Source organism: Bos grunniens, chromosome 1, assembly GCF_055505025.1.
Source record: "Bos grunniens cultivar Pamir isolate PY7600 chromosome 1, Bosgru_T2T1.0, whole genome shotgun sequence".
Classification (NCBI taxonomy): domain Eukaryota; kingdom Metazoa; phylum Chordata; class Mammalia; order Artiodactyla; family Bovidae; genus Bos; species Bos grunniens.
The window spans coordinates 96,924,133-96,937,926 of NC_141165.1; the positions used below are offsets into that span (position 1 = coordinate 96,924,133).

Genomic DNA, 13,794 nt, shown 5'->3' on the forward strand with positions numbered 1-13,794 from the left:
AGTGTCTTGAGAGCTAGAGACAGAAACAGAGTAAGTTCTTAACTTTAGGAAGCTTATAGTCTAGTGACTGAAACTAGGTGAATAAAGCAACTGAGTAAAGGATATAGCATTTTAACAGATTCTAGCAGAAATAGGACTTATCTCTGCTTAAAATATTTTCACAAGAAAGAGTGATAGAAAACATTGAGCAACCTGCTCATGGGAGGCTCTGATGAGAAGCTAATATTTCAGGGAAGACTTGAAAGAGCCACGTGAATATCTCAGGAAGAGCATTTCAAGCAGAGGGAACAGAGAGGGCAGAAGTGGCAACGTCAGGAATGGAGTAAGCACGGACAATGAGGAGGCCCCGGTGGCTGGAGTACTGGCCACCACTGAGTACCTGAATCAAGACTTCTCAGAGTTATGTGGCCATGGCTACCCCAAGTTCAGCATTGGGTCTGCTATGTGAGAGTGCTAGGTTCTCGGGGAAATACTCCTCCCTCTTCTTGGACAAGGGGCCTGAGTTGCAACTTGGAGCTCCCATGAGAAGCTTCCAAAACTGAAGGAAGGGGAAAGGAGGTAGAGAGTGACCAGTGAGAACCAAAGCCCTTTCATTCATTTATTCATTCATCCATTCATGCATTCTTGAAGCATGGCTTGCAGTATCTGCTTGCTAGTTTCAGGTACTTGTGTAACTACAATACAGGACTAAGCTAGACAAAAATCCCACAGCTAAGCAGTTTGCAGTCTGGCAGTTGTTTATAAAGACAGGCTGGGCTGTGTCAGGGAAGGAACGCAGGATGCCTAGTTTAGGTGTGCAAGGGCAGCACTGCAGAGTCACCGTCAGGGTCGGTGACCCCAGTACAGAGGCGAGGTTGCCTTCCTTCCCAGGTGGAGTGATGCTGGGAGGCTTCCCGCCTCTTGGTGCTATAAAAACTGGGACCCAAGGGCTGCTTTCCTCACCTGCTGCTCCTCAGCCCCTCCTTGCTTAATGAACACTTCTGGGTTTCCAGGCTTTGTCCTCACTCTACTTAATAAACGTTAGCTAAAGAGATGCACAACATGAGAGTTGTGAATTCAGTTTTATTTGGGGCAAAATGAGGACTGCCAGCTGGGAGACACTGCCTCAGATAGCTCTGAGCAATGGTTCCAAAGCGGCAGTGGGGGAAGGTCAGTATATAAGACTTTGATGAAGGGGGAGTTCAGTGCAATCAAGCGCTTCTTTTACAAAAGGTTTTTTGCTAGTCATGAGGAATGGATGTCACCATGAAGGGATTTAGTGCTTTTCTAGATATGAGGCGATGCAAGGATTGGGATCATGAAATCAGTTCTTGAAAATGTCTAGCTATCTAAAGACCTGTTCCACTGGTATCCGGGGAGAACAGAGTGCCCCACCCTCCACCCTGAATTCCCTTCAGGGAGTGTCGAAGGTCAGGAGCTGCAACAGCACAGGCAGATGGCAAAGGCCCTTGGTGGTGGTGTTCAGTTGCTGGCAAATCTTGGCAAGTGCCAATTGTAGTTGACATAAAGGAAGAGGAGGAAAGGCCATGAAGGTAGAAAAAACAGAAAAAGGCACAAAACTCTTGCTTTTGTTTCTACTCTGCATCTTTCTTTCCCTAATATAATGGGAAGAGGAAATTTTAAAAAGCATAATTCTTCCCTCCAGGCTTTAAAATAAAAATTCTGAGAGACATAACCTTGTGTTTACTCCAATGCATGAAATGAAATATCTATCATCTTATCTATAGTTTAAAAATAAATTTGTACCCACTGTGTACAATCAGTGAGCCCTTCATGAACATGAGTTTTGAAGTGACTGAGTCTGGCTTTAGAATTGTGCTCTCCCTGGCATGGGATAGATACAACTGGCAAAGGGCGGTGAAAGCCCAACAGGCATCATATATTGGTGGTTTGGTTTGGCAGCCCGGAGTTACTCTTGTTTACTTTTTGATTTATTTTCAGAATGTTTAGGTAAGTTATGTATTCTTTAGTTCATCCCAGCCCTGATCAGCTTGGAACCACTCCATCGTGTCTATATTTCTCAAGGAAACTTCTGGGAATATTAGACATTTAATTCCCAGGTCCTCAGGGGCCAACTCACTCTCAAGCCTTACAGTCCCTGGGTGTCATCGAGACCTCACATAATCACAGCTGTCCAACTGTCATTAGAAAGTGTTCATCTAGAAAACACAATTCCAGCATTCACGCGAAGAGTCGGCCACGACGAGCGACTTCACTTTCACTTTTCACTTTCATGCATTGGAGAAGGAAATGGAAACCCACTCCAGTGTTCTTGCCTGGAGAATCCCAGGGATGGGGGAGCCTGGTGGGCTGCCGTCTATGGGGTCGCACAGAGTCGGACACGACTGAAGCGACTTAGCAGCAGCAGCAGCATTCCCTTTGGGAGAAGCAGGGCCAGGGATAGGGTGAGGTGCATCCAAAAATCAGTGAAAAAGATAAATAATACTTAATGCAAGGGCTTCCCAGTGGCTCAGCAGTAAAGAATCCTTCTGCAATTCAGGAGACACAGGAATCACATTTTCGATCCCTGGGTTGGGAAGATCCCCTGGAGGAAAAATGGCAACCCACTCCAGTATTCTTGCCTGAAGAATCCCATGGATAGAGGAGCCTGGTGCATTACATACAGTCCACAGCATTGCAAAGAGTTGGACACAACTGAGCACATATACGCATTTAATGCAATATTTTAAAAATAAAAATTAATGTTAAAATGTCTATGATAAACAGATATTAAAATTTCAATAAAAAGACCTGTTTGTTTTTGTTGCTTGTGTGTTTTATGACCTTGCATTATTGCATCCTGGGGCCAGCCCTTCCTCATCAGCCCTCAGCTCCCTGGCCTGGCATTGTGCCCCTTGTCCACTAGCAGGTGGGTTTGAGGGCTGATTGTGTGCCAACTGTTGGGGCAACGTGGAACTTCCTATAATATATATGTATAGTTATGTGTTTTATTATAGAGCTTATATTAATGTTCCTATTTGGTTCAAACTACAGAATACAGACTGATGTTTTAATGAGTGTATACAGAAATGCACATTTTTCATTTTAGCTCAGGCTTCACTAATGCACAGGAAAACAGCAATGGGAACCGTTGACTTTAAGGTCCTCTCTTATTTAGCAGTCTGTGGTGTGGAAAACAGTTTACAAAATCATATGTACAGCATGAGCCTATTTTAGCCTTAAATATATGTCTATGCACACATATGAATATTTAATAGATAAGTGAAGAATATATGGGAAGGGAGGAAGGCAGATAAGCAGGCAGACAGGCTATGTGAAGCTATATCTCTAAATGTTAACATGCTCAGTTCTGGGTGGTAAACTGTAGATTGTTTTTGCCTTTTTTTTTTTTTTTGTATTTTTTACTTTTCTACACTGAAAGCATATTGTTTGAGAAATTAAGCAATAAAACTATTTTAAGGTTCTTATGACAATCCCACGTGCTTTCATTGCCATGTTAGCTGGCAATGGTTTTCTTTGTATGGAGGCATCTCACTTCATCAATAATATATTTAGTAAGATACTGTCTGTGACACTAAATATGCTATAATTACCAACAAGGATGCATACCTGTTTTAAAAAAAATCAGGTAACCAATCTGCTGGAAAATATACATTCAAAATGCCCTTGCCAATTTAATCAAATTCCCCAAGAACTCTTAATGACTCATCATTCTCATAGCTATAATCTTTCCCTCTTTCCCTTTGACTGGGAATTTCTTTCTAGGAAGAAAGGACAACAGTGAAATTATATACAAGTCAATATGTGACTGAAAAAGGTGGTCAGTGTGGATGCAGGCTTTTCCTGCATAATAGGCAGGATGAGATTTAGGATGAGATTTAATCCCCTAGGGGAAAAAAGTAAAATTTTTTTTAAATAAAAAAAGCCCACATTTTTAATGTTCATTAGCTAGCATTTAGCTAGAAGGGTCACCTATCATTAAATTATTTTTATAGGCAGCTTAGCAGAAGCTGTGTTTCCATGACAACAGACAACTTATGGAAAGTAAAAAAAAAAGTTAATGGAATTTGTGGTGATCTTAACAATGCTCTATGGAAATCATTCATTAATCTGATTTTCCTATTGCTCAGGATTCCATGCCAATTGCAGAACCAGCTTTCCTGGAGCTGGCTCATGTTGGAAAGAATACATTTTTGAGAGCTCCAGCGTGCCTTTCCCTAGGGAGTTGAGATAGAGAGTTTGGTAATCCTCCCTTGATCTCTCTTATGAGCTGAATATGGGAAGAGACTACTATTAAAAGAAAACAAAACAACCTTCCCTCCCTCCCACCCACCAAAACAAACCAAAAAAGCCCTTAGATCACCTCAAGGTAACTATGAAATGTGTAGGTTTGGTCAGAACTGCAGGTGCAAGTTTTATCCTCATTCTCTTCTGGAATCCACATCAGAAGGCTTGTTCATGAATTAAATGTTATATGAGAAAAAGAGGAATCAGGCTGCTTTTTAGATTTTTGAACTAAACCACTAGGTGGATGATGGTGGTAAAGACTGAAAGATGAAAAAGTGTGAGCTGGGTGAGAGGAATAAAAGGTTCTATTTTAGAAACCTCTTCATCTTCAAAGAGATCAAATGTATTACGTCATGCTGGAACATTTTAGACTTAAATAATATAGCTCTGTCAAAAGAATTTATTTCATGCAGACATGGCCGTGGTTTTGCTATCAATCTGGCCTGGTGCCCAGAATATGATCTTATTACCACCTGAAAGATTCACTTGTCAATGCTGAGGCCTTTTTAACTTGTCCCCAACCTAGCTTTTATTTTTTAAGCAGTAATCCAGATGTAGATGTTTTAGGATCATCAAATTCTGAACAGAATTTAGAATCTATTTGCCTTTGCATGTTGAACAGTCTCTGTTTCCCAGTATCAGCTGATTTTGTGTGTGTTGTGTATATATTTGAGTCACATTGTTTTGTACCAGTGTAACAGCTGCAGTTATCCTTGGCGTGTCTTTCAGGATCATTACAAGCCTCTCTGATGTGTCTTCCCCTATTCTAAAATTTCTATTAAGGGGACAAGTTTTTAAAAACCAAATAAAAATCAGTAAAAACAAAATTCCAACTCTGACACAACAAGTAATACCACTGAACAGTGAATGTTAATATAGACTTAAAAGGTCATATTGCTATTGTTTTCAGTATAACTATAGATTCAGAAGGCAATGGCACCCCACTCCAGTACTCTTGCCTGGAAAATCCCATGGACTGAGGAGCCTGGTGGGCTGCAGCATGGGGTCGCTAAGAGTCAGACACGACTGAGCGACTTCACTTTCACTTTTCACTTTCATGCACTGGAGAAGGAAATGGTAACCCACTCCAGTGTTCTTGCCTGGAGAATCCCAGGGACGGGGGAGCCTGGTGGGCTGCCATCTATGGGGTCGCACAGAGTCGGACATGACTGAAGTGACTTAGCAGCAGCAGCAGCATAGATTCAGTGGATGAAGTTTAGAATTATACTTTGAAGAAGGTAGATTGTGCCAGGTCAGAGGAATGCTGCTTTGAAGTATAGATTTGGGAAAGAAATTAAAACATTTACCCTATCAAAAAAACTTTGAGGTAAAGAATTCCTAAAGTAATATCTTGCCACTATGGCTCCAACCCACGGAAGACCTTTTTTTAAAATCTCTTCTCACATCTGATGAGACCATAATCAGATCAAGATTTAATTCCAGATACTTGCAAAGTCCTCTGTGGAAATCACACAAACTCAGAATAAATTAAAAACTCTTAAATCATTTTAATATGATGTTACTGATGGTTCCCTTTTGATATTTTATGCTTTTGTTTTTTTTAAATCTCTTGGCATCTGAGATCTTAGTTCCCCAGCCGGGGATTGAACCCATGCCCCTGCAGTGGGAGCTCAGAGCTGAACCGCTGGACCACTAGGGAAGTCGCTGGGCTTTTTCTTACAGACCTTTTTCCTCGTGCTTCTTCCACTTACTGTCAGTGATGAGGAAAGACCCCTTAACCCAGTAAGGACTCATCCTTCACATGACATCAGGTTTCTTCAGAGCATTAACTGGGCACTAGCTCCACACAAAGCTGAGAACTACCAACCTGTAGGTTGTATCTCCTAAGATCACTTCTTTCCATGATCTTCATTAATTTTAAGGCTTTGACACAATTTTTTCTTCCTTGCTGGGAAATTCTATGTGCAGATGAATGTAGGAAGCTGAAGGGAGTCCACTGGCGTTGTTTGTCTGTAAGAATCAGGGTCAGGGCAAAGGATGACATGTTAAGAACTTGTATCAGAATTGACTTAAGGAATTTAGAGGGAAAAAGAACAGCATCAGATGCTTCAAGATTTAGGGACGTTGCTTTGTTTCTGAAGGGAACTCTTTACTTCCTAGTAGAGGATATTAAAAAACAGAAACTGGAAGGATATTGGAAAAAGGTGGACGTGCTAAATGTACCCTCTCTTTGTATACTATCACCGCCGGCAGGAACAGTGATTATGACTAACCAAGAGTCTGTCAGTTGCATTGTGAAGGGATGAGTCTAACAGAAGCTAATAAACTGAGAAAATAATCAAATAGACAGGTCAATACTTGGATTAAAAATAAATTATCTAAGCAAAAGCCTGGGGGTTTCTAAGAGTTATGCAGGAAGGAGACCATCATTTATAAAATGAGGAGACAGACCTGGGACAGATTCTTCCCTCACGGCCCTGAGAAGGACTCAATCTTGCCAACAACATCTTGATTTTGGGCTTCAAGCCTCCAGAACTGTTAGAGAATAAATGTCGGTCCTTGTTTAAGCCACCCAGTCTGTGGTACTTTGTTACAGCAGTCCTACAAAAATAATACGGTGCCCAACAGGCCCATTAAGGACCTACACCATTTGTTCTGACTGCAGCCTTATGGCTTCATCCATCTTTTCTTTGTCAGGGTTGTTGGTATCAGACTGGGAGGTCAGAAAAAAAAGATAAAATGTAAGAACCTCAGTGTGTCAACCCAGCCCACAGGAAGGCAGAACAGAAACACAGAGCCATTGGAGTTTGATTACTCTCATGGTTTATTAATATTCAGATTGAAAAAGGAGCCGTAGAGCCGCAAGTTACGCTAATTGGCACATTTGCTTTATTTATTTATTTTCAAAACAAACTGGGTTTTTTGAATTTTTTTTTCCTTTTTGTTCATTCCATCACATTGAAAAGGAGGAAAAGAAAAATGGTTTTGAATTCACTCGATATTTTGGACTCCTCAGATGAACGGAACATTGCACACACACTTGGAACAGAGAGAAATAGAGAGGAAAGTGGACTCCCACAGGGCCACACGCACCAGATCAAAAAACTTGGATACAGTGCAAGAATTTCCCAAATGATTGGATCATCATTACCAAAAACTTGCCATAACAACACCAAGAAACAAAAATGTTTAAGCCACACTGTTTGACTTGGGATCGTTCCTGCTTTTTTTTTTTTTTAAATGTTTGCCACACAGAGAGAAAGAGGGCCAGTGGGTGGGAGAGGACAGACTCACGGACGTGAGCAGGACAGGAAGGGAAACTTCAGAGTGGAGTTAAGAAGAGGGTGAGGAGAGACAGGGTTCAGGAGAGGGGAGAGTGGGGACGTGGAAAGCCATTTCTTGAAGTTCAGGCATGTTCTTGGTCCGCCTCGCGTTCTTCTCCTTTACCCTCATCCTGCCGGGCACTGTCCTTAGGTTTGGTTTCATCTACAGCTTCTGAGGAAGAAAACAGAGGGGTGGAGGGTGAGAGAAGGAGAGTTAGTATTTCGTTTCATATGCTCAGATGACAGTGCGATGGATTTCTTCTTTTCATACTGCTTCATAAAAGATTTCAGACATAAAGAGACTATTGCTATCTCAGTAATGTAATTTCCAGGTTCAGAAGAGGTTACCCCCAAGAAGTTGCTCAGTGATGTATAGGAAAGAGCTCAGGAATCAAACCATGATATCATGGGCAAGGAGTCCACTAAACAGAAATTACCATGGTCTGTAATCTCTCAGCTGTACAAACAAGGTGTCCACACATAGAGGGTCCACAACAATCTCGTATTTCTCTTTTTCTTTTTGCCGCATGGCACGTGGGATCTTAGTTCCCCAGTCAGGGATCGAACCTGTGCTCCCTGCATTGAAAGCGTGGAGTTTCAACCACTGGACTACCAGAGAAGTCCTTGAGCTTGTATTTCTTTTGCATCAATGTCAGACTTATCAGATACTGTTTGGATCATTCAACATCCATTTCAAATTTCTCACTCCTTATTTCTAATATTATAAAGGTTGGAAAGTACAATACTTGTCTTTGTACGATCCCCTTGGAGGTAGGGATGTTCATGTCACACAGTGATGGTCACTTAGAGACAGGTTTCCCCAGGAGGACTCTAGAAGAGGTGTTTGCCCTTTGTTTTCTCCTATTCCTGATGACCGTGACATCAAACAATACCTGGTAGTGTAGCAGCCAGCCCGCGATCATGAAGACAAAAACTACACACTAAGGATATGTGTGCTGAGTCGTGTCTGACTCTTTGTGACCCCGTGGACTCTAGCCTGCCAGACTCCTCTGCCCATGGAGTTTTCTAGGCAAGAACACTGCAGTGGGTTTCCATTTCCTTCTCCTGGGGATCTTCCTGACTCAGGGATCGAGCCCATGTATCCTGAATCAGCAGGGATTCTTTACCACTGCACCACCTGGGAACACTGAGCACATGATGATGATGAAGCAGAAAAGCAGGAAAAAACCTACTTGTGATGGACCACAGTACTTCCGGGACACTTTCCCTTAGACTTCTTCTTATTAATGTGAGACAAGTAACTCATCTCTTCAAGCCACTGTAGTAGTTTTTAGTTTTTTGCCATCAAAAACATTCCAGATGACTATACTTATCCATAAGGTAAGTGTGTTTTGCTAAATAAGAAATACTTTGTGCTTTTATAAAGGATCATTTTTTTCCTTAAGGAAGAGTTGATTTTCTAATAACTTGCTGTGTGGTTTTCTGACAGAACTCACAGATTTCGTATTATAGACAGCTTACTAATATGCCACCTAATGGAAAGAGAATCCATTCACTCTGATGTCACATCTGTTATTAAACTAAACTCCATGTGTTGGGATCCCCACAACTCCCCTCAGGTTCAGGGATTTGCTAAAGGACTCACCAGATTCAGCATATAGTTTTACTCACGGCTATTATTTACTAAATGAAAGAATATGAAGAGGAAAAAAAGCAGCACATGTACCCCAATATTCATTGCAGCACTATTAACAATAGCCAGGTCATGGAAACAACCTAAATATCCTCTGGCAAATGAATAGATAAAGATGTGGTACATATAAACAATGGGATATTACTCAGCCATAAAAAGGAACAAAATAGGCTTATTTGTAGAGATGCAGATAGACCTAGAATCTGTCTGTCATACAGTAAGTCAGAAAGAGAAAAACAAATATCACATATTAATGCATAAATCTGGAATCCAGAAAAACGGTACAGATGAGCCTATTTGCAGGGCAAGAGTAGATACTCAGACATAGAAAATGGACATGTGGACATGGCAAGGTGGGTTAAGGGGGTGAGATGAATTGGGAGATTGTATTGACATATATACATTACCATGTGTAAAATAAATAGCTAGGGGGAACCTGTTGTATACCACAGAGAGCTCAGCTTGGTGTTCTGTGGTGACCTAGATGGTAGGGGGAGATTCAAGAGACAGGGAATATACGTATTCATATAGCTGATTCACTTTGTTATGAAGCATAAACTAAAACATTGTAAAGCAACTATATCCCAATAATTTTTTTTTTAAAAAGCAAAGGGAAAAGTTGTATGGAGCAAAGTTTGGAGGAACCCAGGCACAAGCTTCCATGAGCCCTCTCCCCATGGAGTCATGCAATATGTGCTTAATTCCTCATCAGCAATGAATTATGGCACGTGTGCAAATGTCATAGCCTAGGGAAGCTCTCTTAAGTGTACAAGTCCATGGTTTTTATTGAAGGCTAGTCATGTAGGCACCCTCTACCTAGCATATACCAAATCCAGACTCCTAGAGGAAAACAGATGTCCAGCATAAACCATATTGTTGGCACAAAGAGTTTAGGCATGGTGAACACTCTTAGTTAGGAAGTGGTGAGAACCCTCTCAAAATTCAAGTTCCCAGATACCAGCCAAGGAGTCAATTTTTCAAAAAATATTTCTAAGAATTAAGAGATGCTGAGACTAGAGAAATGGAAAACTTTTAGGAGACTATTAGAAGAGCTCATAAAATGTTTCTTTGAAATCAGTCAGCTACATATTTATATTCTGATAAAGCCAAACATTTATATCCAAACAAGACCATTGCTGCTAAATATAGTTTTTGGAATTTCTTCTTTAGAACATCTATCTAATAATATTCTTTTAAATCTCTTCAGTAGGAGAAAATGCTTATCTTTTTGAAAATAAATGTGTGTGTGTGTGTTTGTCTGTGTGTGTGTTTTAAGAATAAATAAATTCCAGGTCTGGTAAACAGCAACTATGATAGGTCATTTTATCTTATGACGTGTTTTTGATCAAAGTTTTAAAGTCTGATCTATTTTGTGGGGTTTGCAAAGACTATCTGCAACTATTCATAGAGATTTTTTAAGGCTATTCCCTCGAAGGTGACTTTTGAAGAACCAGCACACTGATCACATTTCCCAACCAAAAGTTTTGGGTGAAAACTAACTCAATTCTGATCTTCATAATACTCTATGTATCAGCAGTGTGCCTCGTGGATCACAGAATTCAATGCTTTAATGGACCACTTAATTTTCTACCAGAAGAAAGCTTCCAGATTCATTTGTTAGATCTTTTTATAGCAATTTGGAATTCTTTCAGATAATTTATTTAGTTCCCTAGCCCTGCCCAAACCTTTGGAGACTACAGATATGCCTATAGTGCTTTACCGTACTTACCAGTTCCAAGAAACAACATATTTAATGCCGTCTCCAAACTGCAAAGAAAGAGAATATTGATTTGAACTGTCTAGAAGAACATAAAAGATTGACTGCAGGAGCAAGAGAAGACTTCAAACCTCTCTTACTCAAAAACTTGGGAGCTATTATATATGATTTGAAGGAGGTTAAGAAACCCAAAAGATCAGAAAGTAAGCAGGATAGGTGAGAAGAGAGGTATATTTGTGGAAATAAAAGAACACAATTCAAAAGGGGAAATCAAAGGAACAAAGATCCAGAAAATTCTGAGAAGCAGCCAAACTTTAGATCCACTTTTGGAGGTAGAATCAGGTTAAATCTTTCCAAATTCCCTCACTTTCTCTTGTTATCCTTTGCTTGGGTCCAGGAGGAAAGATTAAGTTGGACATGCATCTGTTCGTTGTGACAGGAAGTCACTGCTGTCTGTTCCCTATTAAAAGAGCCTCAATATCTACATATCATTTTCTCTTAAATGCTTCAAACTATTTGAAATATAATTATTCATTTGGTTGTTCAATAAACTGATTTTGAACACTTGCAGTGTACCAGACATTCCTCCAAGTATTGAGAAGAAAAGTGAGAAAACCAGAAAATATCCTTGTTCTTGTTTAAGACTTTAATATTAATACCATTAATAGGCAATGACATTCATAATTATAGGATGTTGGCAGTGAGAGGGACCTTTAAAATCTTCAAGGGTAATGACAGTATCTTCTGGTCAACTTTGAATGTCCCATGTCCAGCACTGAACCTCTCAGAAATCACCATGTTCACTAGCAATCTCATGAATTTTGTGATTTCTGTGTTACCTTAAAGAGAGAAAGTTAACATTATAGACAGTAAAGCCATGTATTCTTCATGTTCTAGAGTTGAAAGGTACTTCAAAAGGGAAGAAAGAAATGTGTTCATTCATTCATTGATTTATTCAGTAAAAGGTCCTGGACCTTTATTACACACCACACACTGTGCCATGCATTTCAAATGCAATGCATTGCAATGGCGATACAGCAACTAAAATACCAAGCAAAAATCTGCCTTCTTGGAATTCATATGCTAGTAATTATTTTCATGTGCTTTGTTTGTGGGAGAAGGGCTGGTAAAGGAAAAAGTAATATCTAGACAAGACAAGAGCAGCCTAAAAAGACATATTTTCTCCTAGGCCACTTCTCCTGGACTTGCAAAGTTGAATATCTCTAAACAATATCATAAATTTTGAAATATGTAAAACTCTAGTAGTTTTCATATTCTTGACCCACAACTACCAGTCCTAAGAAAGATCAAGACCTCATTAAGACAGTAATAAAAATCAAAGTCATTTCTACATCCATCTGGAACTGGGTGGTGGTTGCCTTAAACAAGTAAGGGGACCCACGTGGATGTTTTCACAGTGGTCCTTGAAATAGGTATGTCTAACCGGCTCTCTGATTCTTGCTGAAAATAGTTTCCGGAAGCAGCTCCTGCCTTTGTGCATTCCATTCATTTCCTGGAAAGGGTGAGAACAGCACGCCTGCAAGTTCTGTTGGTGAGCAAATACCGGGAGCATATGCAGCAGCGGCTGCTTGTGTGCTCAGCCAGGCGCCGGCTGCAGGGCTGAGGAGGGATGGCGGCGCTCCCAGCTGCCAGTGCCTACGCTGCACTCTAATGGCCCTGTTTACTGGCACTGGTCCAGGCCCCTCTGCAGCCCTACATTACTGAAATTAGGTTGAGTGGATTTCCCAGTAAAACATTATCTCTTGGGACCTGCCCAGCTCTCCCCAGCCTTGTCAACATTTATTAAATAGAAGCTGCTATCATCCTGGGGCCATGCCCACAATTACTGTACCAACCACGACTGGGCTGGGACGTGTGCTTCCTTTCCTTCTGATTTTCACTTTTCTTGAATATTAAATATCATCTCCTCAAAGGCTCAAAGGAAAGTAATAAAAAATTTCAGGAGCAAACTCACATGTGTCCCTTTGTCACTTACATGATCTTCCTCTTGAGCTGGGTACCAGCTGTCAGCCTGGGGATCATGACTTTGGGTGGTCATATTTTGCTCTGTTTTTGCTTTTTATTTTTACTATATTTACATTTTAAGTTCCTTTAAAATTTCATCTCTGATACTTACCATGATTTGGAGTAATTTACTCAACCTACCTATTGTCTCACTCTCCTTATCTATAACTGGTGTTAATATTGGAACCCACTTCATGTGGTTATTAAAACACTCAGATGTGTTAATTATTTGAAGTACTTAATAATGAATGGCATGTTTCAGTAAACTGCTCAGTAAATATTATTATTAATTGGAAGGGAACTAACACTGGTTTAATGTTTACTATGTGCCAAGCCAGGTGCTAAGTGCTTTCACATATTGGTATTTAATATATTGATATATTTCCCTTGCTTTGCTATTCCTTTAGTAGAAATAATGATACCTACCTCATAGATTTGTGATGATCATTAAGTGAGAGGAAAAAAAAACTAATATGGTTCCACTTCCTTGGTCACCTAAGTGCTTCATACATAAGAGTTTTCTCTCTCTCCACTAATTCATGCTTATCTACTCTTACCAACTGAGCTATCAGGGAAGTCCAAACAGGAAATCTGCATAGCACAGGTGAATTGTGTCACAGTCTTTGCAACCCCAAGGACCTTACAGTCCATGGAGTTCTCCAGGCTGGAATACTGGAGTGGGTAGCCTTTCCCTTCTCCAGGGGATCTTCCCAATCCAGGAATCGAACCGATGTCTCCTGCATTGCAGGGAGATTCTTTACCAGCTGATGCACAAGGGAAGCCCTCATAGCTCAGTTGGTAAAGATTCTGCCTGCAATGTAGGAGACCCAGGTTCAATTCCTGGGTCGGGAAGATCCCCTGGAGAA

General features: G+C 40.5%; 1 protein-coding gene across 2 annotated transcripts in view; it reads right to left on the reverse strand.

Annotated features, from left to right (window-relative positions):
* Window positions 1–7,075: 7,075 nt before the first annotated feature.
* GAP43 (growth associated protein 43) overlaps window positions 7,076–13,794 on the reverse strand; it is a 101,316-nt gene continuing 94,597 nt past the window's right edge. For both annotated transcript variants that reach the window (XM_086320694.1, XM_086320702.1), the window contains one exon: window positions 7,076–7,704. In XM_086320694.1, coding sequence (XP_086176820.1) covers window positions 7,616–7,704 — 89 coding nt within the window. In that variant the 3' untranslated portion in view covers window positions 7,076–7,615. The remainder of the gene's footprint in view (window positions 7,705–13,794) is intronic.